At 43.2% G+C, this 27,100-nt stretch overlaps 2 protein-coding genes across 12 annotated transcripts in view; one reads left to right on the top strand and one right to left on the bottom strand.

Annotated features, from left to right (window-relative positions):
* LOC128734391 (IQ motif and SEC7 domain-containing protein 1) overlaps positions 1–6,286 on the top strand; it is a 221,057-nt gene extending 214,771 nt beyond the window's left edge. For all 8 annotated transcript variants that reach the window (XM_053828570.1, XM_053828567.1, XM_053828571.1 and 5 more), the window contains 5 exons: positions 503–832; positions 1,171–2,240; positions 2,307–3,110; positions 3,184–3,600; positions 4,150–6,286. In XM_053828570.1, coding sequence (XP_053684545.1) covers positions 503–832; positions 1,171–2,240; positions 2,307–3,110; positions 3,184–3,600; positions 4,150–4,598 — 3,070 coding nt within the window. In that variant the 3' untranslated portion in view covers positions 4,599–6,286. The remainder of the gene's footprint in view (positions 1–502; positions 833–1,170; positions 2,241–2,306; positions 3,111–3,183; positions 3,601–4,149) is intronic.
* An 8,093-nt stretch (positions 6,287–14,379) lies between these two features.
* Positions 14,380–26,235, bottom strand: LOC128734625 (zinc finger protein 236-like). 4 transcript variants are annotated; one of them, XM_053828909.1, is made up of 4 exons: positions 26,030–26,235; positions 17,422–17,539; positions 15,946–17,310; positions 14,380–15,878 (listed from the first exon to the last, which is right to left on the bottom strand). In XM_053828909.1, the coding sequence occupies exons 1-4, from the start codon at positions 26,062–26,064 to the stop codon at positions 14,859–14,861; spliced, it is 2,538 nt and encodes an 845-aa protein (XP_053684884.1). In that variant the 5' UTR covers positions 26,065–26,235; the 3' UTR covers positions 14,380–14,858. The 4 variants fall into 4 exon arrangements, with proteins under 4 accessions (XP_053684884.1, XP_053684885.1, XP_053684887.1 ...); XM_053828910.1 differs by lacking the exon at positions 26,030–26,235 and adding an exon at positions 17,865–17,950; XM_053828912.1 differs by lacking the exon at positions 26,030–26,235 and adding an exon at positions 17,704–17,795.
* Between the last annotated feature and the right edge of the window lie 865 nt (positions 26,236–27,100).

The raw sequence follows: 27,100 nt of genomic DNA, 5'->3' as shown, positions 1-27,100 counted from the left end.
TTTTCGCCAAATTACACAGATTAAACAGATTTTTGAGCTTTTACATGAGAGTGAAAAAGACAGGCATAGTCAGCAAAATGACTCTCTATCTCTTTCACTCTCATTGTTTTGCATTGGACAGATTTTTGCACAGATATTTTTCCTCGGCGTACAGATTGTCAGATTTTTCCAACAAAAAACACAGAATTATATGTGGCATCCCTGCCTACAACACCAGAGTGAAACGGGTAAAGATGTCACTTCGGATTTGCGTTAGAAATCTCACTTGTTTGTCTTGTACGACCGTCTGGCGTGGTGGTACATTCTTTTCATCCCGTCGTAATGCTCAGTGCCTCCTTTATTTTACTGTTGACTTAAGCCGTCTTTATTCCCGTCTACTTAGCCGTCCGTCCTTGAACTTGTGAAAATTGAGTCAATCTGATGTACAAACATTGTTTTTTCGAATTCCTGCAATTCTCTCACCATCAACTTTTCTCTTTCTTTCGTTTCCGTTTCCCCACAGGTATGAGCTGTCGCAGGATCTGTTGGACAAGCAGATCGAACTGTTGGAGCGCAAGTACGGCGGCGTCAAGGCACGCAACGCAGCCCTCACGATTCAGCGAGCGTTCCGGCACTACACGATGGTGAAGAAGTTCGCTTCGATTACGGCGATGGCCAAAGCAGAGAAGCGCATGAGCCGGCGGGTCCAGCATCAGCAGCAGCAACAGCAAGCAGAACTGGAAATGTTGCACCACCAGCAACAGCAGCAGCAGCTACAGAGCCATCTAGCACCGGAAGAGGTTCAACTGTACGAAGACGGGAGCCTCGTCGGAGGGCAGCGCGTTTGTGCCACGTGAGTTTTGAATTTTTGAAATATTGTTCTTACAAAACTGATGACGTCGACTTCTTGAAAATGTCCAAAAGTTTTTATTTAACGATGGGAAATATGTTTTGAATAACCCCTTCAATTTAGTAACTATGGTAACCTCAATCTAGTAGATTGTTGTTTTTGCTTGATTGTCTAAAAATGTATAATTTTAGTTGTTGAAAAGTGATAAAATGCCAATTTAACAGCCGTTGTGTTCTCAGTTATGTTGACACAAAAGAATTGTAATCAGGCATAGAATTGTCTAAATTACGTTTAAGGAATGAAATTTAAATAACCTGAATTGACCGTCTCTCGTTTTGCAGAATCTCTGCAACGCCACCGGGAACTCTGCATCACCGGGTGACCCCGGTTCGGAGCATGTCACTGCGCGAGCGTCGCATGGATTCCAGTCCGATTCCACGCAGCCAGTCCGGCACTGCCTCGCCTGCCCCACCTGCCAACAATTCCTGGTCGCAAGGCCAGATGGCCACCACAGTTTCGGTCGGAAGCCAACAGCAATACTCCCACCCGCATGTAAATATTCTGCACCAACAGCAACAGCAGCAGCAGCAACAACAGAACTATTACAACAACGTCGTCGTCAACGCGTCCTCTTACCAAAGCCAATACGGATCACAGGATCTGAACATTAGCGGCGGCAGTTCGGTACTGGATTCGACCATTTCGTCGATGAACCTTTCGTGGAACTCCGGTTCCGGAGCGGCCATCGTTGCCACTGCCGGCAGTGCACACCAAAGTCCGTACACGCCGCACTATACGGCCGCCCAGATCTACATGCGCCCGCGCGGAATTGGCATCGGAAGTTCCGGTGGTAGCTCCGGTTCGGCGGGCAGTGTTTGCAGTGCCAGTCGAAAAGTGCCTCCCGAAGTACCAAAGAGAACATCCAGCATCACATCCGCACAGCACACACCGAACCGATCGCTGAGGCCCAACGGTCTGTGCAAAACGGCCGAAAACGGTTCGCTCAGTTCAGTACAATCTTCCGGCAGTGATTCGTCGGCTTCGGCCGAGCGGATACAGGGCGTCGGTGAGTTGGGTTCAGATCGATCCAGCTCACCGCAGTGGAAGCGCAAGGGCCCTGGAAGCAACAGTGGCAGTGCCAGTGGAATCCAAATTACCGCCCAGAGTCCGGACCACATGATCGGGGCTACCAGTGCGGTTGCAACCGGCGTCGGACCAGCCAACAGCGTTAACGTTACGATCAGCAGCATGGAAAGCGAATGTCTAAGCTCGCACACTAGCGCCGCCCAGTATTCGATGGAACAGCACGATCAGATCGTTCATACACCGACCAGCTACAAAGTGTCGGAGACGATCCGAAAGCGGCAATACCGAGTCGGGCTGAATTTGTTCAATAAAAAGCCGGAGAAAGGTAAGTTTTTTCTTTAAGGTGACTTCCATTGACGATGGTTTATTAAATTGATTTGTTTCCTTCCAGGTATCACCTATCTGATTCGTAAAGGCTTCCTGGAAAACACCCCGCAAGGTGTCGCCCGGTTTCTCATCTCGCGGAAGGGTCTCTCACGGCAGATGATTGGCGAGTATTTGGGCAATCTGCAGAACCCCTTCAATATGGCCGTGCTGGACTGCTTCGCCGGCGAGCTGGACCTCTCCGGTATGCAGGTGGACGTAGCGCTTCGCAAGTTCCAAGGTTACTTCCGGATGCCGGGTGAGGCGCAGAAGATCGAACGACTGATGGAGGTCTTCTCCGCTCGGTACTGCCAGTGCAACAGTGACATTGTGGCCCGACTGCGCTCGCACGACACCGTTTTTGTGCTTGCCTTCGCCATCATAATGCTAAACACGGACCTTCACACGCCGAATCTGAAGCCGGAACGGCGGATGCGGTGCGATGACTTCATTAAAAATCTGCGCGGAATCGATGACTGTCACGACATCGATCGGGACATGCTGATGGGAATCTACGAGCGGGTCAAGGCGAACGAGTTCAAACCGGGCTCCGATCATGTGACACAGGTGATGAAAGTGCAGGCCACGATCGTGGGCAAGAAACCGAACCTAGCGCTGCCCCATCGGCGGCTAGTGTGCTACTGTCGGTTGTATGAAATTCCGGATATCAACAAAAAGGAACGGCCTGGCGTGCACCAGCGCGAAGTGTTCCTGTTCAACGATCTGCTTGTGATAACGAAGATATTCAGCAAAAAGAAGAGCTCCGTTACGTACACCTTCAGGAACAGCTATCCGCTGTGCGGCATGGTTGTTACGCTGCTGGATGTGCCCAGTAAGTATACCTTCACTAAAGTCTTTTTGAGAAGTCTTTTTTTTTACTGATTTTTTCCCACTTAACCCAACAGACTATCCCTACTGCATCCGACTGTCGCAGAAGGTCGACGGTAAGGTGCTGGTCACGTTCAACGCTCGCAACGAGCACGATCGGTGCAAGTTTGCCGAGGATCTGCGCGAGTCGATCAGCGAGATGGACGAGATGGAAACCCTGCGCATCGAGGCCGAACTGGAGCGGCAGAAGTCCGCGCGCGGTCAGCGCAGCGGAAACAGCGAAAACCGCGACAGTGGCGTCGCCGACGTCGAGGTGTGCGCCGGTCAGTATCACCATCACCATCTGCACCAGGGTAACGGCAGCGGACCGAACGGTACCGGCGTGCTCGGCGGCGGTGTCTCGCCGAGCGACTGCGGAATTGCACACACACATAGCGAAGCACAGTTGAAGCGAAGCGCTCTTAGCAATTCACTCTTAGATATGCACGAACAATGTAAGTCATTTTAGATTTATATTTTGTTTTGTTTTTTGTTTAGTTCTTTTCGTTGATCGGCCATTAAAAATGGAGTTAATTTTGTTTTCCGGTGCCGCTTAGCGGCCCGGCTGAATGCAAGCGATGTTGTTTTCATTGTACTTTTAATTTCCATTGGCCCTAGCAGGATCGAATTGTCCTGGTCCGAACTTTACCGGAATTTACCGGAAAATGGGGAAGAACATTTCGTATGTTCGAAAAACCATTTTCCGAGAAACTCGAACCGTACAATTCGCCCAGGAACCGCCACTGATCTTGTCTTGTCTTGCTACTTTTTTCTCATTTCATCCAACGGAACGTGCGCACTACTCGACACGCCTATCGCCATCATCCCATCAAACGAATCACCGTGTCATCCTCCATCGAAAATGCACCGTGCGACCTCCTGGCATCCCACACGATTCATCATCACCATCGTCGGGTTCGGTTGTTGGCCACCGGTTCTGTTATGCGTATGTTTCTTTCCTTAACACACACGCACGTCCACGCACCATCAATGAATGTGTATAGTTGGCAATGAGAAGCCCCAGCGGCGCGGTAGTGTTGGCTCGCTCGATAGCGGAATGTCAATCTCATTTCAATCCACCTCCGCAAGCACGGGTTCGCGTAGCGACATCAAGGTACGAATGATGCCCCACAGCAACACATCCGGTCAGATCATAATGCATGCCGGTCAGCATCCGACCGCCCTGATGGGTGCCATCTATCATCAGCAAATTCTGCAACAGCAGCAGCAGCCGCCGCCGCCAGCTCAGCAAGCGGCGCCAGTACAGACACAAACCACGGCGACGGCGGCAACGCCGCCCATCAATCCTAACCAGCAGCTGACGCCTGTTCCGCCACAGCAGACTCGCAGAGAGCGGAAATTGTCCCGCTCGGAAGATGTCGCCGGCACTAGCACTCCTGCTGCTGCCGGTTCTGCATCTGGCCCGAACTACGGACGCTCGACGGAAGTTTAAACCTTATCCATCGAATGATACTGTAAATAGCGAAGACACAAACCAAATCATTTGCTCTAGTGGATGTTTTTTCTCTCCTTTGATTGATTGATTATAAACGCGTGACATAATTATATTAAAATTTCCAAAACCCCAGTCATCGTTCAAATGTTTGACAAAATAACAAGTTTAGATTCAAATAATTCAAAGTTTCGAAACAAACACAAACACACAATAATCGTTACACAAGCCGCAATAGCAATTAAACGTATACAACATGAATGTATGAGAAAGCAGCCAAAACGTTCCGTCTCTGTTATCGGAATTGTGCATGTAAATAGTTAGATTTTCCTCCCTAAAATCGAAAACGCCCCTTTAACACCCCCTCTACATAGTTGTAACAATTCCTCTAACTAGCTAATGTAATTTGCATCAACCATGTTAGGACAAGCAAGCCACAACGGAATAACCGTTAACAAATTGATTGTATCTAGGAGCGTACCTATCATAGACTACAACAAACAAACAAACAATAAAAGATAAAAGTTTCCGCTCAAGCGAATTCAAAACCAATCAATGTCTTTAAATGAACGATTTAAGTAAGTAAGAGGAAGCAACTGGAAGCAAGTACTGTGGTGGGAAGTAGCCATGCGCCAATCGACGTGACTTTATTTTTGTATTATTATATTATAACCCCTCCAAAAAAAACAAAACAAGATTTACCAACAAAAACAACATATGTACACAAACTCTGTATCATTACTGTCGTCGTAATAAGATACCCCATGCCAAGGATTTTCACCCGAAATGGAAGAATTGTACATTATGTTCTGTGTATCAAATTTGAAGTAATAATCTGTTCTACGACTAAGGAGAAAGCAAAACTGTGGATTTGAAGAGGAACCCGCGCACTTTGAATCGGACGTAGAAAGAACAAAAAACATGTGGATTGTAAACAGTAAGTGTAGGTTAGATGTAATGTGAAAAAACAATGGAAGAGAAAAACGCGAACACCCGACGAAAGGAAACGGTTTAGGATATGCGGTTAAAAAAAAGAAGAAAAAAATAATCTAGTCCTGTTCGATAAACGTAGTAATTTGACTTACTAAAAAAATAAACAAGAAAACAAATAATATATTCGTAAAACATAAGAAACAAAACCCTACTACTACAGCAGCAACATTGAATGCTTCACTCAAATGCAGACACACTCACAACAAACAAACACACACACACAAACGAAAGCAAATTTTTGACGCCCGGTGGCGGATCGAGAAAGAAACAACTTACCACACCAAACATTCTAATATTTAACGATAGTAAAACAAACAAAAAACCATACATACAAACACACATTCTTATCCGATGGTTACGATTCGCAGTTCCAAAATCCATACTTAAAAAGTTACAAGAATTGATAAAATAGTAAACAAACCGACAAGCAAAAATGTACATCTCTCAACCAACCTCTCGTGGTTGTTCCCCGAGTTACCTTAATATGCCCCTCAATCCTCCCTCTCCCTCTCTCACTCTTCGCATCCCCATCACCCCGATTGATCCCACTCCATTTACAAATCTGATGTGGAGATATACCTACCTATCCTATATAGCAGTAGTTATTATAATTAATCGATCCTGTGGAACAATACAAAACAAACAAAGCAAGCAAGCATATTTCCGTAAACCAATTAAACAGAACAATAAATATTCGAAGAAAAAAAAATATAAAAAACCACTGTTCTGCACTGGGAAATGAACAAAAAGAATATTCCTTCTTCCTCTGGTCAACACAGGTATGTCCAATTACCAGGGCACAAAAAAAAACTGTTAAACCGTGCCATCGAAAGCTATGTACAAGGCGCTGCTGACAAGGTCGAATCCTGTTTAAAACAACCATTTTTATTACAGGTTTCAATAGGTATATGCCAGCAGGAGAAAGCAGTAAAGCTGCTTTTTTTCACCTATCGCAGGAGGCGCTGAACTTGATGTCATTTTTTTTGTTCATTTCGAAAGCTGCAATCACGGCTCAGTAATTTCATACAATCGACTGCTTAATGATGGTGTAATATTTTTAAAGATAATTGTTCTGTATGTTTGAAAAAATGGCGTGAAAATTAAAAGCCCGAAAAAGAAATCGGTGGTGAGTATCCTGTACATTTAAAACCCAAACTAGTAAATTGTCCTTGTCCAACAGAAGCAATAAACGACATCGACTAACAACAAAATTGCACTCGAAAATCGTCATGCGGCCGCCGTACGTAATTATGCTGCTGAGTAGTAACCTGAGAGTAGTAACCAACTAAAAAGTGACTAGAAACGTAGTTCATTTTGCCTGTTAGTCCATGTCAGCGAAATCTGATTGCCAGCCTGATAGGTATAAACAATATAAACATTCTTCAAAAAAATTTGGATTTTTTATTTTTTCCAATATACGAAAGGCAAGCGAAAGTAAAGGGATCCTGTAACCGGATCCAGGAGAAGATCGACGCTACTCTCCGGCGGCAGCAAGCTGGATTCCGTGCTGACCGATCATGTGTAGACCATATCACAACGCTCCGCATTATATTTCAGCAGATCGACGAATTCTAGGCATTCTCGTACAAGGTTTTGCACGACGACGTCTTGTCCGACCCCATAAGTGTTACTGCTAGGCTGATACAGGGCTGCCTTTTATCACCGCTTCTGTTTCTCATCGTTATGGATGAGATATTAGTTAGAGCAATTGACAGTAGACCAAATCGAGGATTGCCTTGGAATCCTCTAACGATGGAGCAGCTAAATGACCTCGACCTAGCCGACGACATTGTCTTGCTCGCACAACGCCGAAACGATATGAAGAGCAAGTTAGATGACCTCTCCGAGGGCTCCCAGGCAGCAAGTCTCACAGTCAATGTAGCGAAAACTAAGTCTATGGTAGTGAACACTGACAATTCCACCAACTTCACAGTAGCGGGACAACAAGTTGAGCAGGTAGACGCCTTTCAATATCTTGGTAGCCAGACAACGCCCGATGGTGGTACCAAGACTGATATAGCCACACGGATCAGGAAGGCCAGGGGTGCCTTTGTAGGTCTGCGAAACATTGGCGCTCAAACTAGATCACTCTACGTACGAAAACCCGAATCTTTAATTCAAATGTTAAATCCGTCCCAAGCAGCACACTTTTCGCACTTATGGTTGCAGAAACTTATTTATGACGGAAATAAGTCATAAATCGGTTGCCATAACTGACTTGTAACAACTGTGCTAGTAGGGGTACTGCTGTAAGTCTGCGAAACGTGGTGCGTCTCAGCGGAGACAACGCAAAAACTGCAGGTATTCATTAACCGGTGCCTGCGATACATCATTCGTGCCTGATGGCCTGATAATTGGATATCCAATGAGAAACTCCATCGTCGGTGTCATCAACGACCGATAGCCACAGAAATTCGTGAACGTAGGTGGAAGTGGATCGGACACACTTTGAGGAAAGGAGCGAACGAGGTTTGCAGAGAAGCACTCGACTGGAATCCATAAGGGCAGCGTAGAAGAGGCAGACCCAGAGGCTCATGGCGACGGAGCTTAGCAGACGACATCCGGGCTGTAGACGAGAACCTGTCCTGACGATAGGTAAAAGCCATGGCGGGTAACCGTCAGCAGTGGAGATATCTGATTTCATCCCTTTGTTCTGCCGGACCGGCGGACATGGACACATAAGTAAGTAAGAGATCGTTAGCCGGCACACAGTTGTCGTTTGTAGGCACTCCGAGCTTAACTTCCGTTGCGTCTGCTGTTGCTATATCGCCGTTGTGGTACTGTTTCCAGCTCCTTCTGGCGCTTTTTCCTCCTCAGGATCATGGTCAACTCATTCCGCGCTCGTCGATACTTGGCCAAATTCTCTCTCGTGGATATGCTTAGACAGTTTTTCCAAGCTCTTTTTTTCCTCTCTATCGGTTGTTGGCATTTCCCGTCAAACTAATCATATCGTTGGCGGCCGAGCGTATCATACTCCATCCGTGTTCGAGGGTCGAAGCATCTAGCTCCACAGAGGAAGGCTTCATCCGATACGCGCGCGTAGTTTTCGGCAACTGGCGGGTTATTTAGGTGCCGAATGTTTAACTGAGGACGGCGGCTTTGTCGCGAGGTATAAACTGTCGATAGTTTTAAGCGCACTTGGACTGCTACTTGATAATGGTCCCAGTCGATATCCGCACCCCGTAGGAAGCGTGCGTTGGTGATGTTCGAGAAAAACCGGCCCTCGATGAGAATATGGTCGATTTGGTTCGAAGTTCGTTGGTCAGGTGATTTCCTGGTGGCTTTGTGGATATTTTTGCAGGAAAAGAACGTGCTTTTGATCACTAAATCTCGGGAAGCTGCAAGGTGATACATCGCTGGCCGTTATCGTTCGAGTCGGTGTGCAGGCTATGGGGCCCGATGACCGGTCTATGCATTGCTTCCCTGCCAATCTGGGCGTTCATATCCCCGATGACGATATTGATGTCCCGTCGGGAGCAGCTGTCGTACGTTACCTCCAGCTGCACATAGAACGCTTCCTTCTCGTCGTCGGATCTACCTTTGTGTATACGTTTATGGTGGTGTAGTTGAAGAAACGGTCTTTTATCCTCAACACGCACATCCTCTCGTTGATCGCTTTCCAGTCCATTACGCGATCATGCATTTTGCCCAATACTACGAAGCCTATTCCCAACTCGTTGGTTGCTCCGTACTGGACCGTACCGTACTAGAAAAATTGGGCGTTGCCGCCACGGATCCTCCCCACCAGGAATGATTCCTCCTCAAAAGAAAAAAAGAGAAGAGAAAAATTCCAACTGTGCTCAGTCTTCAACGCGATTTATTCTTCTCCGTTTCATTTTAACTTTTCTCTTCCTTGCTGAACGCGGTTGTGCTCATACAACCGCACATTGCGCTACTCATTGAGGAGCAACAGAATGGTAATACATTCTTGTTTATCAAACACATGTATTTTGGCATAAAAGAATCAGCGCAGGGTGGGGTTGACAAGAGGGAGATGGTCTCTTACAAGGGGAAAGAAAGGTTCAAATGGTGTAAAGGGGTGCGTTTCTCTTGCAATTGGAAAGATAGTAGTTATACAAGCTGCTGGATTCCTGAAAGGGGGAGAGGGTGGCCATTAACAAAGAGAAGGTTCGAAAACGGTTTTTTGTTGATTTATAGGGATTACCGGGAAGAAGTCAGATTTACAAGTGGCTCGGAGACAACATGAGCGCAACTGACAAAGAGAGTAGACAAAGAGAGTAGAGAGGGTACCAGTGAGCGACACGCCCTGGCAGGTGTTGTGGGTTCAAATCCGGTTATAATCTCTGATTACAGCTTGGTTCGACCCATGCACCTTCCAGCATTGGACAAAAGATAAGAGTCACAACGACAACTTGTTAACCATAGCTACCTATTACCCCCCCCCCCCCTTCCTTTCCACCCTTCCCCTTCATTCCCGAAAAAATCCTTCTTCATTACTTTCCCTTACCGTCCCTTCATCAAGTGTAGAATCATCGTTTCAAAATAAATAATAATATATGCCTGACCGCATTTCAAGGTCATGACTGAAGTCACGAGTTTGGTCAAGTCCTATCCTACATTTTTTCTAGCTTCTAATCAACATCTATACGTTGTTATATAAGTGCGGCATAAGAGTCGAATAAACTTTATGCAAACGTATCGGCAGTACGGCTAAGAGCAGGTGTGGAATAATAGTCTCTTAAAAGCTACCATGAAAATGCATGTCGAACAGACGTTGTGCAAACGTGTCAGTCAAGAGCAATTGTGGAGTAAAAGTGGAATAAGAGTGGGATGAGCATTGCGCAAACAAATCAGCAGCATTACGGAGAGCAAGTGTGGAATAACAGTAGAATAAATGTCGCGCAGCATTGCTGAGAGCAAGTGCAGAATAAAAGTGGAATAACAGTGGAATAAATGTTGTACAAACGAATTCGCAACATTGCTGAGAGCAAGTGTGGAATAACAGTGGAATAAATGTTGCGCAGCATTGCTGCGAGAAAGTGTGAAATAAAAGTGGAATAAGTGTGGAATGACCGTTGCGGAAACGTATCAGCAGCATTGCTGAGAGCGAGTGTGGAATAAGAGTGGAATAAAAGTTGCCCAAACGCATCAGCTGCTTTGCTAAGAGGAATTGTGGAATATGTGTCGAATAATCGTCGTACAAACGTATCAATAGCAGCACCAAAGGTCGTTGACGGCAGCCAATAACACCAATAACTTGAATGACACTTTATACTTTACACTTTATAAATTATGCTTTAAATTTATATTAGGTACACTTTATTTGTATTTTATTTTTTTTTTTTTGCATTAAGAATAGAAAACATTTGCATAACCACTTTTAGGCGTCGCAAATCTTTGCTGGTCGTGGAAATCCTTTTATGTGTTGTTGCCTGTACGGTGTGTATCTTTTCCCTCGGCGTGTCGTTATCCCTCGTCGTACCAATATACAGTGGACCCCCGTTCGTTTGAACGATTCCTCATGCAAACTAACGGGGTTAGTTTTTAATTTGAACAACTGGTAACCCTAAATATGCTGGAACTTGTGTGAACTGGCTGCCCTGCTCTTTGTTATTGTTTTGGTGGTTTGGTTCAGTTGGCAGTTGCAAGCAGCGAATATTCATTCTCCGATCGGATTTCTACCATGATCGTTGGGAAAACGCAATGTGAAACAGATACGCTAGATCAGCACGCTAGATCAGCACAAACAAATCGTGTTTATGTGCATTGTCTGCATAAGCAAATGATGTCATATTGAGTATGACGTTTGAACCATTTTTAATTTGCACGTCGTGCAAACCAACGGGGTTCAAATTAAAAAGTGTTCAGATTAAAAACGGTCAAACGAACGGGGGTCCACGGTATTTAACAAACTTCCAAAGACAGCTGGCTGCTTGACGCTTTGCGAGTTAAGGGCCAAACAGAATGCTGCGTCAACGCATCCGTCAGCGTCAATTTGACAGTAAACCCATGGGAAAACTGTCAGAATAACGCTGACGGACGCGTTGACGCAGCATTCTGTTTGGTCCTTTACTCACAATGGATTTGCTCAGCGAGATTAATTCTGTCGGGCTAAAGCCGCCAGAATTGTTATGATCGGGTGGCATAGTGGCGATACCACCACTGCTGGTAGCGCCGTAATCGTGTAACCAGCTCCCGCTGCCGGTGCACGAAAACACCACTGCTTCTCGTGCCATCCGCTGCTCTTTTTTGTTTTCTGGATGAAAAAAACTAAATCAGAGCCGATGACAAATAGATGTGCACAGACACCGAGCGACTTAAAGCAGCAATAAGCTCAGGACTATCTGCGTAAACTAATGACGGGGTGATAAAAGTATCCTCCTCTGCGGTACTAGCACGAATCACTCCTGCTGTTAATTAATCACTGCTGCTGCTAATCACATCACTGCTAACTAAATGAATAATCGCTAGCCGAACATTCTGGATTTCTAGTTTCCAGTGAATTTTATTCAGTAGCACCGCTCACCGTCGTCAATAATCAAAAGAAAAAAGTCCTCTGCGTTGTGACTATTATGTTGCTGGTGGTACAAACGAAATGCTTTATTTTAGTACAAATAGTTTATTAAATGTTTAACATGTGCAGAATAAATACTTCTAAAGTAATCTTGTACAGCAGATGCCAAACATGATTTAAGAAACTACTCTTCAGCACTTAAATGCATTTTAGTCCATTTTTGTTCCACGCTTGACAAACTTAAGCTGGTAAATCTACATCGGCTAAAAACTCGGCGCCTGTTATATGTCAGATTATCTCAGATGTGTTCGTTGACGGCTTCCCGGCCATGAAAATAACGAAACCCACAAAATAAAACAAAAATACCTCCTGCATATTTTGTTCTTTTTGCTTGTCTAAATGTTGAACTGCTGTGGAATAAACGTAGCTTCAGTGTCATCAGCAAAAGTTTAATAAACATATCTATACATACTGAATAAACATTTTACTATACGTTGCATAACAGTCATACAAACGCATCTTCCGCGCCCATATTCAGTACTGTGCTGTTTAAATTCTCCAAAACCAACTGTATAAGCATTGCACAGAGGTGTTCAGACATCCTTGAAAAGCAGCTATACAGCATGTGCTGAATAAAAGCTGTCGGTTAAACGTTTAATAAGCAAAAATTGTTCCTTGGGAACCCACGTGACTTTATGTGCTGGTCTATGGAGAGAGAGAGAGAGCGATCCACCAATGACCCATGTTGTTATTAACAAACACAGGATTCTGTAAACCCGTTTTTGCTTATCTCTCCTAGGCCGTGGCGTCCCATGACGCGTTCAAGGTCCGAATTGTTTGAGTCAATTTTCGCATTGAAGCCACTGTTCAGCTGGCTGTAGAAACTCTCTTTTTCCTGCAGATCGGCAACATCTGTTGGCGCAAAACACTGGATTTCTAACCCGTGTTCTGAATCTGGCAACGATTATTCTTTCTTTATCGGTTCCCACTTCATCAAGGCCCCATGTGCCCCTGGGCTCAGGTAGAAATCCAACTCCTCTTTCTCGAGCAGCATTTTTATCTGGATTGTCCGGATGGTGTCCTGTGTTCGCCAGTACCCGGCCAGTGGGTGCTCACAGGTACACAGTGAGGTACACACCTTACTCAGCCACTAGATTTCAAGCTATAAACGAGAAACCCTAGCAACGGCATCGAGTTATTTCTAACATCTGGGAGGAGGAGAAGCCGGAGGAATGGATGGAAGGAGTTATTTGTCCCATCTACGAAAGGGGTGATCGGCTGAACTGCTGCAACTATCGCGTCTAACGCTGGTAATCGAAGCCTATCATAGATCCTGTTACGCCGACTGCCACAGATATGGCACAAGCTTTCGCAGGGAATAATCAAGCGGGTTTCATCGGAGCTCACATCACTACGGACCAAATTTTTACCATACGGCAGATCTGGCAGAAATGTCGGGACTACAACGAGCCCACGCATCATGTCTTTATTGATTTCAATGCAGCATACGATGCAGTCAATCGAAATCAGCTATGGCAGATGAGGCATGAACACGGTGTTCCGGATAAACAACGCGACTGATCAGAGCTACCTTGGAACGAAGGATGTGTTTCGTTCGCATTTCTGGAACACTCTCGAGTCCCTTCGAGACGCGGCGAGGGTTGAGACAAAGTAACGACTTATCCCGCATGCTGTTCAACCTCGCTTTTAAGGGGGTGATCCGACAGGTGAGCACCGAAACCGGAGGCACAATTGTCACCAAGGGCAGTCAACGCCTAGCCTTTGCAGATGACTTTGATATCATAGGCAGGAACTTTGCGACAGCTTAGCTCCCCATTTTCGAGCATAACCGGGTATGGCCACGTGGAGGTACTCAGTCGGAACTTGTTTCATACCCTAGGGGCGATCATTTGTCTTCGTGCACGTAAAAGAATAATTTTCGTCATGAGATACGATAGAAAACAAAGAATTTTTTGGCGAAATTTTCCTCACCTCCTTTGGAACGGCCGGTCATGATGTGGCAACGTCTGTGGTTTCGACTCAGTGCCTTCTGGACCTAGAACACATGGAGGCCGGCACGAACAAACCGCTTTCTTCGCTGCATTGCGGATTGAAAGTTTCAACCGACAAAAAGTTGAAGAAACCCTGTTCCAATTCTTAGACACTTTTTTAAATATTTTATCTTGTTTGCCAATTTATAGTCCTAAAAATAGACAATTTTACGACAGCTAAGCCCCTTCGCGAGTCCCGTAAAGAAATATGAAATCCAAAACCAACAAACGCTGTCTAAAATATTATCAACTTTATTGGATTCTCAACCTATTTAGTAAACTGAATACAAAAACGTAAAAATTAGCGGATTGCTTGACAATGAGTTTGTTTTTAGTCATTTATATACTATTTATTTTACATGCATATATTTTCACATATACCATTCGCATTCGCGATTATCATGCAGACACATACAAACAAATCTCTTGCTTTTCTGCAATACACAAAGCCGTCCTATAAATGGTTAGCCTAAACTTTACGAATTTAAATCTGTTATTCACTGCGAGAGACAAACAAGTATTAAAAACTTCTTATAACTAAAATATTTCGAAACCTATCAACTAAACATGTGTGATCGTAACAAATCGTTACTAAACCGATTTCGCAGTGTAGACAACTGAACTCACATACCGTTATAAACGAACAACTAGAAAATACAGATTTGGAAGCGGTGTCTCCTCACCGGTCATATGTCAAACATACACTTCATACGCTTTTTTATAGGCGCCCCCTCCAACCCCCTACGTTAACGTTACGCAATTCTCCTGCAGATACTTCAGTGCACACCGCTTCCGGTGGATCTTCAGTCCGGCGAACAGTTTGAAAGCGGCCGGGCAGAGATCGCACTTGAACGGCCGCTCGTTCGAGTGCAACTTGCGGTGTGTGATCAGATTCGACGGGTGCACGAACGCGCTGGAACACATGTCGCACTTGTGCCGTCGCTCGCCGGTGTGCGTCCGGATGTGAATCAGCAGGTAATCCTTCCGCTTGAACCGCTTATGGCACTCGGTACACTTGTAGGGCCGATCGGCCGATGGCACGAACGCGACTGCTTCGTTGTTCTTGAAGTGCGTCAACACGTGCTTCTCCAGCTTGAAGGCACACTGGAAACTGAGGGCGCATATTTCACACTTTCGTTCGGCGGAACCACCACCGCCGGCCTCGCTCGTCGATCCCGTGGGCGATTCCTGCGATTCTGTCTGTGACTGATTGCCGTCGTTGCTGCTGCTGTCCGGCGATTGAGGTTTGTCGTCCGAACCGTGTGCCTGCTGTTCGGAGACGAACGTTTCGTACGGGTGATGCTTGCGCATATGCGACACCAGATTCAGTTCGCACTTGAATGTTTTAAAGCAAACCTTACAGCTACGGGCCTGCGTTACGTCTTCGTCCGTTTTGTGAGTCTCGATGTGCACCTTGAGCAGCTCCTCGGTGCGGAAGCTTTTGTCGCACTTGCCGCAGCTGTGCTCCGGCAGTGGAGCGTTAACGAGCTCGCCGACATCTTCGTCGATCGATGGATGGCGGACTTTCTTCGGCGAGGGCGATTCCGGTCGCACAACAACGGGCAGACTGCTACGGGTGACACGCTTCTTGGCTAAACCGGCGGTCGAACTTGCGGGTTCTTCCGTTCTGCTTTCCGCCGTGCCCGCTTTCGGTGGCACCTTGGTGCCATTGTGCAGTTTCATGTGCACCCGCAGCTCGTACAGGTATTTGAATATTTTCATGCAATAATCGCAGCGGAAGAGGATTACCGGTGGGGCCTCCTGTGAAGTGGGGGAATCAGAATTAGTTATGAAAATTACAAAACCTTCAAAAGACAGCAAAACTCACCTCTTCCTGAACAGTCGGTAGTTGCTTTCCGATGTGATTGACTCCATCTGGATCCGGGTCCAAAGTGTCATCCTCCAAAGGTTCCTGTTTGATTTCGATGTCGTCCACATCGGGAAGTTCTTCCTTTATTTGTACTTGCAGAGCGCCCGCTGATTCTTCCGGAGTTGCAACCTTTTTCGTCGTCGAAGTTGCCAGCGCAGTTGTGGGTTTCACCTTAATAGGAGCCCGCATCAAAGGCGGGGGCGCCGGTGTGGCTTCGGGTGCATCATCTTGGTCGGACATTCCGGCTGCCAGCATGCTATCTTCGGCGTCCATTTCAATTTTTAAAAAGTCACCGGCCAGCAAAGCATCGTCTGCCGTTTTGGCAAGGTCTTCAGGGCGAATATCGCTGTGCTTTACCACGACGTGCGCAGCCAGGGCTTCGTAGGTTTCGCAGGCTTCGATACACAGACGGCATTCGTAGATCGTCAGTTTGCGGTGTGCCCGCAGGTGATATTTGAGCGTCGACGGAGATATGAATGTTTTGAAGCAAACTGCGCATCTGAGCAGGTTGTCTCCGGTATGGGCACGAAGATGAATCTTCCAGTTGGAACGATCGTTGAATTTCTTTCCACAATACTCGCAAGTGTATAGGTTTTCTTCGGTGTGCAAGTTCATGTGTCTTTTTAGGGTGTACGTATTACGGAAAGGTCGCGAGCAAATGACGCACTCCAGTCGGCCATCCGGACCAACGACGGCTGGCACCGGTGTCTTTTCAGCGTCCCGGTTGCCATTGGCTATTGCTAAAATTTCTTCAATACTTTGCTTTGTTGTGATGACAACTGGCGTCGAGGTGGTTGCGGCTGCTGCAGCTGACGGGGCCGATGACGACGACGACGACGCCAAGCTTGACAGCGGCCTTACGCTGATGGTTGGTGTTTTGATTGGCGCCGATGTTGGAATTTCCGTTGCAGGAAGGACAGCCTCCGGTTTAGTGCTTTTAGCAGTGCATTCGTTGTCGGCTTCAGGCTCCGTTACGGCCGGTTTTACGTCCTCACTTTCAGAATCCTCAACGGAAGCAGCAGCTTTCCTCTTTTTCTGCACGGGCTCTCCTTGGCTGCAAGTCGTTTCATCCGATGAACCATACAGCTGCAGCTGCAAGTCTGTGATATCACTGGACTCGATCAGTTCGAGTGTCGGCCCCGATTCGTCCGACTGTTTTTCTGACTCAGCTGTTTCTTCGGTGGCAGCAACTTGCTCACCATCGATAAGCTTCCGCAGTATGGCATCGTTTTTGACACATTCCTCGCGGAAGTTTTTGTATTCAATCATTTTACGATCGCACATTGCACAAATTGAGTCTGGATAGCTAGCTTTTAACGTGATCTGAAAGTATAGAATAGATCAGTATTAAATATGTACTTATTATTAATTTTTCTAAATTTCAAATTCAGTAGAGCGACAGTAAAATGAAATTTCCCCTAATTTGATACTCACCTTCACGGTAGTACATTCGTAAACTTGTTGCACCAGTGTATCGTCCGGCTCCTGCTCGAGTGTTCTGACCAGTTTTTCATCCTTGCTTAGACACAGACGACAGAATCTTTTGGGATGACTGAAAGAACACAAAAGAGTAAACATCAGCATCATAGTGGGATTGCATAAATAAACCAGTTTGTGTCAGCACTGTATCACACACGGTGGAAGCAAAAATAATGAAAGAAAATCGTACGATCGATCCTGCGCTCGTTCGTTCTTCGTTCAATCAATAGTATCTACCGTGCCGCTCCGGCTCAGCTCAGCTCAGACAACAATAAATAAAAACACATTTCAATCGCGAACATTCCATCTAGTTTTCATTGAACACGCAGCAAGCCATTGTTCTGCCTGCACATCGTCTGCTTGCTTTCCACTCCACCCATCCATCCTTCGTACCCCACCTGTAGTATTCAAACCACTCCAAATCCAAACGAGAACAATAGATAATTTTGTCTTGCTTCAATCAGTCGGTCGGTCGCTGGTAGGATGGCTGCGGCTAACGGGGTCTCTCTCACTTGCTCCTTCATATTGAACCGGTCAACTCAACACGGTTCGATATGAAGCAATATTCATTACCATTACGACGAACGTGTTCGCGTTTCAGTGGACCGAACGAGGCAGGCAAGAGGCAACCCATCGAATGATTGAAACTCAAACAGAACACACGCCTGTACGGCGAAGCTGTGTGCGAGCAGCAAAACAAACACAAGCGCGAACACAATCGAAACGACGGATCGACGGCAACGGGAAGGCAAGCATCGGCCGAGCAGAAGGTAGGTAACAGTGGCAGCGCAGAGGCAAAAAATGGTTGAAACAACAACGACTACGACTACCATTGCGCCGCGGAGCAGGCTGAACGAGAGTCGCTATGATTATACGAACCGAGCGGTGATGGCCAAAAATGTTCAAGCGCAAATAGCCAATGTGAATGGTACAATGGGGCAAAGTGGGCATGGTTTCATGGTCCACGAGAAATGCGGAATAGATAATAATTGAATTATGTAATAGGGTTTCGACATTTACAGCAAAATCCAATGGAAGTGTCCAAATTATGTACAGCTGCTGATGGGTTCCAAAATAGGTTGGTTACCCTATCCGTAATTAAATGTACCAAAATTTAGAGCTTCGCTTTTTTTTACAATCCGGTAAAATTAGGTAAGTTTCAATTTTATTACTGCACTAACTTGCAATGACCATATAAAAGAAAACTTTCTTTTGCATTGCAAGACGCCATATAAGCATGGAAAGGAAAGCTATTTATGTTTTCTATTTCGTGCAGTTTCTTGTGCATTTATAAAAAGTATGGAGGTCTGTGCCAAAGTAAATTGATATATACCAGGTATATGACAATGCGAGCTGTCATATACACTTTGCACTAACACATCTACACTAGTTCTGAGATTTCGAGCATTTTGTATGGAAAATTAGTTAATTTTTTAAAAAAATCGTTGGATACGCAAGATTTGTCTATTTTTTTCTCACAGTTTTTATGTTTATGCTTAGAACATTATTTCTAGTATGTATTTCCATGAATACAATGAAGTGCAACATTCCAAATTGCAAGCGGAAATTTTTTCGTCAAAACGGTATCAAGATGTCTCAAAGAAATGTCGTTTTATCGCTTTCCTACAAGTAGTAAAACAAAAAAGATTTTTTTAAATGCTCGGACATGATTGTTCAATAAGCAGCATGAGCAAAATTGTTATTCGCCCGCGATATTTTTCGTCTGATTTCTGGTAAGCTTTTAAAGTGTTAATTATCTTCTAAGACCGTTTTGTAGCAATCTAAGATTACTTTTTATGGTTTTCTACGTAGTGTTGAGACGGGTAAATTTATGATAAAAAGGTATCATCTTGGAACAGTGACTTCAACTTAAGGATTTTCAAGCAGTAGCACGAGCATCTATTCGAATAAAACTATTTTTTAAAAGAAGACATCAAAGGCAGATATTCAAGAGCATCATGCAAGCAAAATGTTGGATGGAACGTGTTTTAATTTAAGCAACCGTATACCGTATTGATCGTGAAGTATTAGAAACATTAATTCATTTTTCAATTGCACATCGAAATAGTTAGTCACCCATGTTCTCAAATTTTTTACGCATAATAAAGAAGGCTACAACTGCAAATGACTTTAAAATATATTCCTTACATTTCATTGTAAATGTTCAAATATTTCTCTGGAATAATATAGCTGCATTCATTAATTACAATTAATTTAGTTTTAATTTTCATGCAAGTTCCACCACATTTCAGAACTATTTCTTCTTCTTTCTACACACACTAATGCAACCCTCGATGGTCACATACCTGGTATATATCAATTTACTTTGGGTCTGTGCCTAAAAGCAAGAACGAGGGACTCACGTAGGACGAATGCAGGTTCAATTCGACAAATATTGAGATTTGCAAATGTTTATCACGCAATTTTTTAATTTACTGTAAAGTAATTTTAATGCTCGGGAACATTGCTATACAAGATAAAAATACAAGACAAGTTTAAATTTCCTAAATGACCGTGCCCTATATATCAGGTTTAGCTGTTCCATCACTTAACCCATAATCACACTTCTAGTGAATGACGACCATATCGCATTTTGAAAATTTTTTGTGTGAAGTAGCATTAGTCAACTCTAATCTCTAATCAACTTTTGGGCCCAAAAGCGGGATTCTGTCTAAAAAATCAGAGGGGTTGTGCACAAGACACGACCGCATAGGTGACGTAGGACCACGTAAGTCTCTTTGTAGCGATAGTAGGATGTATCCATGTATGTAATAATACGATTCTACATGTATACAAGCCACATACGTAACGTTTATCGAAGTAGAAACATTGTATACATTCAATCCTCAACCGATTTTGGAGTTATATCCATGAATTGATTAAATCTATTTTATTAAAACGAAACCAAGTCAGCAACTAAACCAAACAGTAAATAAATTTTTATGATCTGTTTCTACGTGGAATAATGCTTTTCCTCTGGTAATCGGTAGACGGTACGTGCGAGTTTTCAAAAAGTTGAAAATTTTGCGCAACTTTTTTGCGGCTTACAAAAGAACACTGATAATAAAGCATTAACAAGCTGCAGACGTTTTGGAAGTCGCAGAAATTATCGCCCGTGACCAGAAAACTTATTTGCGTCATTTGTTGGTCGTCCGCAATGGCGAAAATTTCAACTTTTCCCTCATTACCTGTGTTATTATAGTATTAACTGGGCAAGAAAATATAATAAACTCTTCAATCGTTGTATGGCCCTTGAAAGGACCGATTGTTTGATTATCATAACTCCAGCTTGCAATAAACTTGCACTAACGCACTTAACGTAATTCTCTGTTCGGTAAATTGGAGTACCGATAACCGCTAACCAGGCACGGCTTGTTGCAACGGACCAGTCGGAAAGCTTCAGCAGCTATGCGATTAACGAAGCCGTTCGTGTATGGTCCTGAATCACGATGAAATACCAGTCCAAGTGACCAGCTTCAAGGGACGTGGGATGCTTCTGATCGTTTTGTTGTCGGGTGCAGCATATTTCCTACCAGTTCCAGAACTTCAGCAGCCAGATATTTTATCACGGCAGCGAAGCGAGTGATCCAGCTCCAACACACTGCACTGCACACACACTGCAAACGTGCACGAGTTGAGCGTGACTTTCGTTTGCCCTGGCAAACGATGTTGGCATTAGCTCAGCTAGCGTTTGAATAATGCTGTTTGCCGGCTTTCCTCGTGTTATGTACCAGAGCAAGCGACAAGAATCGGCAACACCTATTTTTCATGGTCCTTCATTCTGTCATCTACGTTAAATAAAATAGAGCATTTCAATTTTAGTCTGAGCAAAAGAGCAATGTTACCAGTGAGCCGTTCGCCTTTTGCTGCCAAAGGAAAATTGCGGCCCTAAGTTCCAAGTTTCCTAGGTTTCATCAATTACCGAAAATCGTTCTTTAAAGAACGAAAAAATTCTTCTATGAAGATGCAAAAGATATTACTAAAACTTTCATTTTATTAAACCCATGGTTCTATGCATTTTGACGCTTGACCGAACACATTGAGCTGGTATATTTGTTGGCTGCTTACCTTTCGAGACGGCCAACTCAACCAGCAGCAACAAGCGAACAAAAGCGCGAGAGGTGATCGGTTAAAATTATTTGATAAGAAGCGAACAATTAGAATTAGTCTAAAGTAAATAGAATTAAAATCAGTGAGCGAGAATTCCTCAAATCTTTATGAACATTATGTTTTGTCCTTAAAAGAACAATTTGTCGACGTGATACATTGGAAATTGAAGCCTTCTTTTTCATCTTCTTGGGCAGTAACAAAACAGCTTGGATGTTCGGAAAGACACTTCTGAGCAGTGGTGACACCGGACAGCAATTTGTTCAACTCTTCATTGTTGCGGATGGCCAGCTGGAAGTGACGATAATTCTGATCGTTTCGTTGTCGCGGGAAGTATATTTCCTGTCAATTCCGGAACTTCAGCAGCCAGATATTCCTTCACGGCAGCGAAACGAGTGCTCCAACTCTAACACACGCTCATCATCTGCTGAAAAATTTTCGATCGGATTCTATAGGGCGTAAATTAAATACAATCCTAAGCAAGCTTAACCCATAACTCATATCGTATATATTTCTGTCATCCGTGCTAGGGAAGCACTGACGAGGGAAGGCAAAAATATAAAAATAATTCAATTTTTCAATCACAAGCATTGAAAATCAATAGTTTTCTGTATTTTCAATATTTTTCAAATCGATTTTCCGATCAATTGGTGTAAATATCTTGGAAATCTATTGAAAATTGACTGAATTATAAGTCGAAACGTGAAAACGCGTTTCTACATTGATGACGTCATTTCCAACAACCAATCACGAAGCAAGAATTCTGGTAAAACATAGGTTCATTATTTTCAATTTTTCAATAGTTCAACATCAAGAATCTATACTTTTCTTCATTTGGGTCAATTCTTAGAAGATTTTCCGATCGATTGGTTTAAGAATATTGAAAATCAATCGGAAAACCGCTGAGCTATTAGCGCTTAAAACCTATCATTTTTCGTGACGCTCGCATTTTTCGATATTTTGGAATGACACCCTATCTCAAAACTCGCCGTAAGACGTAGTCCTACGTCAAAATTGGTATTTTTATGTCCACGTGGTATCTGGATGGCCCCTTACGGTTGAGCGGAAAAAATAAATAAATCTGGGTTATCATTTAGCACTGGTTCACATTCATCAATTTCTTTGAAAATCGTTGATAGGAAGTTCCATTTATTGTGACAGGTTGATTTGAAATATAATTGCGTTTCAATTAACATACGAACGAGTTAAAATTATGACAGCTAAAATAGCATCAGATCAATTCGCTGACGTTTTCTGCACATTAATAGTTCTTTTTGACACTCGGTTTACCAGTCATTTCACATTGAACAGCAATATAATCGAAAGTATGTAAAGAATTGCATGCAATTAATAGGACACCGCCTCTAGTTTCTGATAATAAATAACAGAAGTTGGCGCTAGTGTTTCATCATGTGCCATGCGTGAGAGTATGCTTGAAACTCAATGTTTCCCTGTTGAATACAACAGATGTCGTTACTTTGTAACGCATATTGTACATTTCGGAAACAGCTAAATTTTGCGCGACAATTTACTCAACACAGCAACATTACTCTCTCATGCATCTGTTTCTTTTGTATTTATTGTCAATCGCAATATAACGTTTGACCTACAAACCAATAAATAGTTGGTAAACATTGTTTTTGTTTATTGCGTTCATGTTGCGAAATTTAATTTTTGACGTAGGACTACGTCTTTGTTTACTATACTGGGACTGGGTAGCACTTTGTGAAAACGAACATAGAAATGTAACGTTTGAATGAAAGATTTCAAATGCTAATAACTACTAAACTACTGGACGAAACTGAACAATTTATATATCGTTGGATAGATTAAATGACTAGCAATTTTATGGAGGGGACGAGAGAGCAATTTAACGAAGGGCATTAGAAGGGGGCTAAAATACAAATTTCCCAAGGGTAAGTCGCTGAGAACATTCCGTTCACCTCTTTCATGGAAATTTTGTTCAGTCTGTGCCTTACTGTGCTGCCGAGGTGCTGATCATGTGAAACCTGTCAAATTCGCCTGCGCTCAGCTTGGCCGTTTGATCGTTTTGACATTAACAAACATTGGCAGGGCTGCCAATTTCTAACATTTCAAAAATTAAATGTCAAAAAGGTGGGCCACAGAGTGCCATAAACTGTGAAATGAATGTACCGCAATTGCAATCAATGAGGTCAGCTGTTCCCTAAATTGAGCCTGCGTCAATGTTTTAAGCGACTTACCCTTGAAATTTCCTCATAACTTGAGAATTAATTAAGCAAATAGAACCAAATTTAGCATGTGGGGTTTTTTGGAGGCGTGAATTTATTTTATGATGGTTTGAGACCCCTCACCCCTGTGGTAGAAGGATAAGGACTTTCGTACAAATAAAACAGAAATTTTTGCGTATGTGCCATATTTTCTGCTATCCCAAATAACACAAAATCATAATAGAAAGTGCACATTAAATCGTTTTCACGTCAATTTCACATTGGAATTGTATAATTATTAGAGTATGTCAAACCGAAGTGAACAATAAGTTGTTTTGCAGTCGTGCGTGTCTTCATATACAATTCATGACTGTGAATTATAAAGCAGTATAGACGATTGCAATATTTGATTATATCTTAATCATATATTCAGGAGTATTTAGTTGCGTTATAAAAACTACGCAAAATAGAATTACAAATAGTTGTCAAAATTTTCGCATGTATATCGCCTCCACTTTGGTACATATATGTTCTTATATGGCGTGAAATATAACTTTTTCGTTCAGATATGATTTCGAATATCTCAGTTGTAATTGAGATATACAAACCAAATGGTTTGCTGGGATGTAACAAGCGGTTAGCTATGAAAGTAAGCTAGTGAAACCTTCTCAGAGCAAAAGACAATGAATCGACGCCGCTAACTAACGTGCCTGTTGCCATTCATGTCAAGAGAAGGACATTCGAATGGCACGTCATACTTGCGCTGAACGTGCTTTGGCGCTAATGTTATTTGTATTCAATGGCCCTTTTAAAGGCCTCAAGCTAAATAGTTAGATTATTGAAATGTGTAAAGCTACGCATAATCATATTTAATACAATAATTCATAACTATTTCAACCTTTATGATGCACACAAGTGATTTTAAAAGAAATCTCTATGTCTCAATGGTTGCAGGCGTTGTACTTATGAACCCCCGTCTACGTATTTTCAAAGCCACCATTGAATGCATTCAATGAAGAATTGAATCTGAATATTTCACTCTTCTCTTTTAAACATTCACTTAAACAATAGCAGTCACAGATTCTCATAGACATACATATGCCAGAAATGCAGTTTACATTAGTCTTTGATCTAATAATCTGATATAGTCCTACGTCTCCCTTTCGTACAACCCTTAGGGCTGTATACCTTGTAGTTTTTTAAATTGAAATGTCGCTAACATATACAGCTTCTGGCTCTCGTACGGTATCGAATCTCTTTTCCGGGCTCTCGGATGAATGGTAAAGTTTGATTTTTTTATCAAAATTAGGCAGAAGTCACGATTAAGTATAACAGAGTAACTGTATCACAAATAAAATATGACTAGTGATTGTTTTTTCAGGTAGGTAAACATAGATACGTGAGAAATTTTGATTTTACTACCACTAGAAAAGCGCCATCTCTTGAAAAGCAACGGTTCGTATGGTGTCCTATTGTAAGGCAACAATTTATACACCCAAAACCTATTTCCGGATCAGACAGTCGCTAATTCTTTCTCACGATAATAAAATAGAGGAATATGACAGTCAATATATTTTCACCTCTTGCTTTGATGATTTAACTAAACACCGCTCGATACTCGATATTGCTGCAGTTCTTATAATAAAGATTCAATTATTATAACAATCATTGTTTTGATTCCGAACTCGAAGATTTGGAACAATATAGTAAATTCTTTTTTTACATTCATTTTGCCCCATTGCACTCGCACCATAGCACAAGCAATATCGGTAACAATAAAAAGAAAACCCGAGCCGCCTTTGTGCACAGTCTTTTGTGATGAACCTATCTTCTCATTCAAGTTCTTCCTGCGGTGCTTCAGTTCCCCCCTTGCCTCTTTCCTACTCTATAAAAACACACTCCGTTTGTGCTGGCTGGCTGAGTTCATACACAATAAAAACCAATACCATGCCACCCAGCAGTTCTTCCACAGGGCAAACCTTTGCCTGTGTGTTGTTCTATTGGTGCGCCTTTCCGCTGCAAACTCATCGCTGTCGCTCGTCGCTGGCTAGCGGCTGAATGTATTGTGTCTGTGTGCTTAGCTAACACATCTCGCAGGCCAAACAGGCCACATTGTGGTAATGCGTAAAGCCGAAAAAAATGGAAGCGACAATTGCCCTCGTCCAGCTAACAGGGGTATTTCACGCGAAAAAAAAATCTCACTACTGGATCTTCCACAGCGCAGATGAATGTGTTGTGAGGCTGCTGGCTGCGGAGATGATACTTACATTGCCAGATTCCTTCGCAGCTCCGATTGTTCCATGCTTGCCAAATGTCGTCACCCAAAATAAATTGGAATTCACTTTTTGCTCACTGTGTTTCATACAAACTTCACTTTTCAATCATGAGCAAAATGATTATTTACATTTTGCAACTATTTTCAACTATTTTGGCAAACCAATTGTGCGATTAAACTTTTTTCTTTTATTCTGACGGATGGTACTGCTGCTAACTTCTGGTACGAAACGACTTTTGAATGGAAATGGATTCATCTCTTGTGCACAGGTTTGCTGTGCGTTAGTGTATAGGTGCCGTTCATGTGTTTGACAATCGACTTTAGAATCGGCTGCTTGTGTTGGTATCGCACTTCTTTCGATTCACAAACAGCACACAGAGGTGCCAGTTACGTTTTCCTTTGAAAATTCGAAATTACGAAACCTTGAAATAAAACAAAAAACTTTACTAAAAATATTGTTTCCTCAAGATCTACTCAAAATTCATGAATAGCTAAATTGTAAATAATGCTACTCGTTAATTTTTCAATTAATTCGACTAATCGAATGAAAAAGAAATATACTAATATTGTGTTAATCCCTGTCCTTGTTTTTAAAAGCTTGAGGAAAATATAACGCAGGTATGCATTCATTAATGTACGTGTTTGCAAATGCCAAGATTTAAAATACAAAATTAATTCTGCCAATCGGTATTTTAAATTTTTCCAATGAGAATTCTTTACAACTGGCACCTCTGCAGCGCAGCTAGTTCGAAACTCGAAACAAAGAGATAATTTCGAAACAGGCGAAATATCGAAGTAGGGTTTGACTCAACCTGCCAACCTAGCGTCTAGCAAAAATCTAAAGCCCCAAACACAATGCATACGGATTTTACTACGTTGCGGCAATTTGGAAGTTTTTCCATATGTGGAAAAGGACGGAGGTTCTGATTTAGGTGAAAACTGCATAAACTTAGGGTTTTTCATTTTTTTGTGTAGGTTTTCTGCCAAATTTTCGCAACGTTAAAATCCAGCGGGGTGCTATCCCTATCTTAACGAACGGTGTTTGACAGTCGACTTAACAAAG

Source organism: Sabethes cyaneus, chromosome 2 (assembly GCF_943734655.1).
Source record: "Sabethes cyaneus chromosome 2, idSabCyanKW18_F2, whole genome shotgun sequence".
In the NCBI taxonomy this organism is placed as follows: Eukaryota; Metazoa; Arthropoda; class Insecta; order Diptera; family Culicidae; genus Sabethes; species Sabethes cyaneus.
This window is presented reverse-complemented; position numbering and strand designations above follow the sequence as displayed.

Bases quoted from the DNA above. Each gene is read 5' to 3' on its own strand.
- LOC128734625 (XM_053828909.1), bottom strand. From the start codon at position 26,064: ATGGAACAATCGGAGCTGCGAAGGAATCTGGCAAT. The intron at 17,540-26,029 runs GTAAGTATCATC...GTGTTCTTTCAG, and splicing joins CTGCGAAGGAATCTGGCAAT to TCATCCCAAAAGATTCTGTC. The intron at 15,879-15,945 runs GTGAGTTTTGCT...CCCACTTCACAG, and splicing joins TACCGACTGTTCAGGAAGAG to GAGGCCCCACCGGTAATCCT.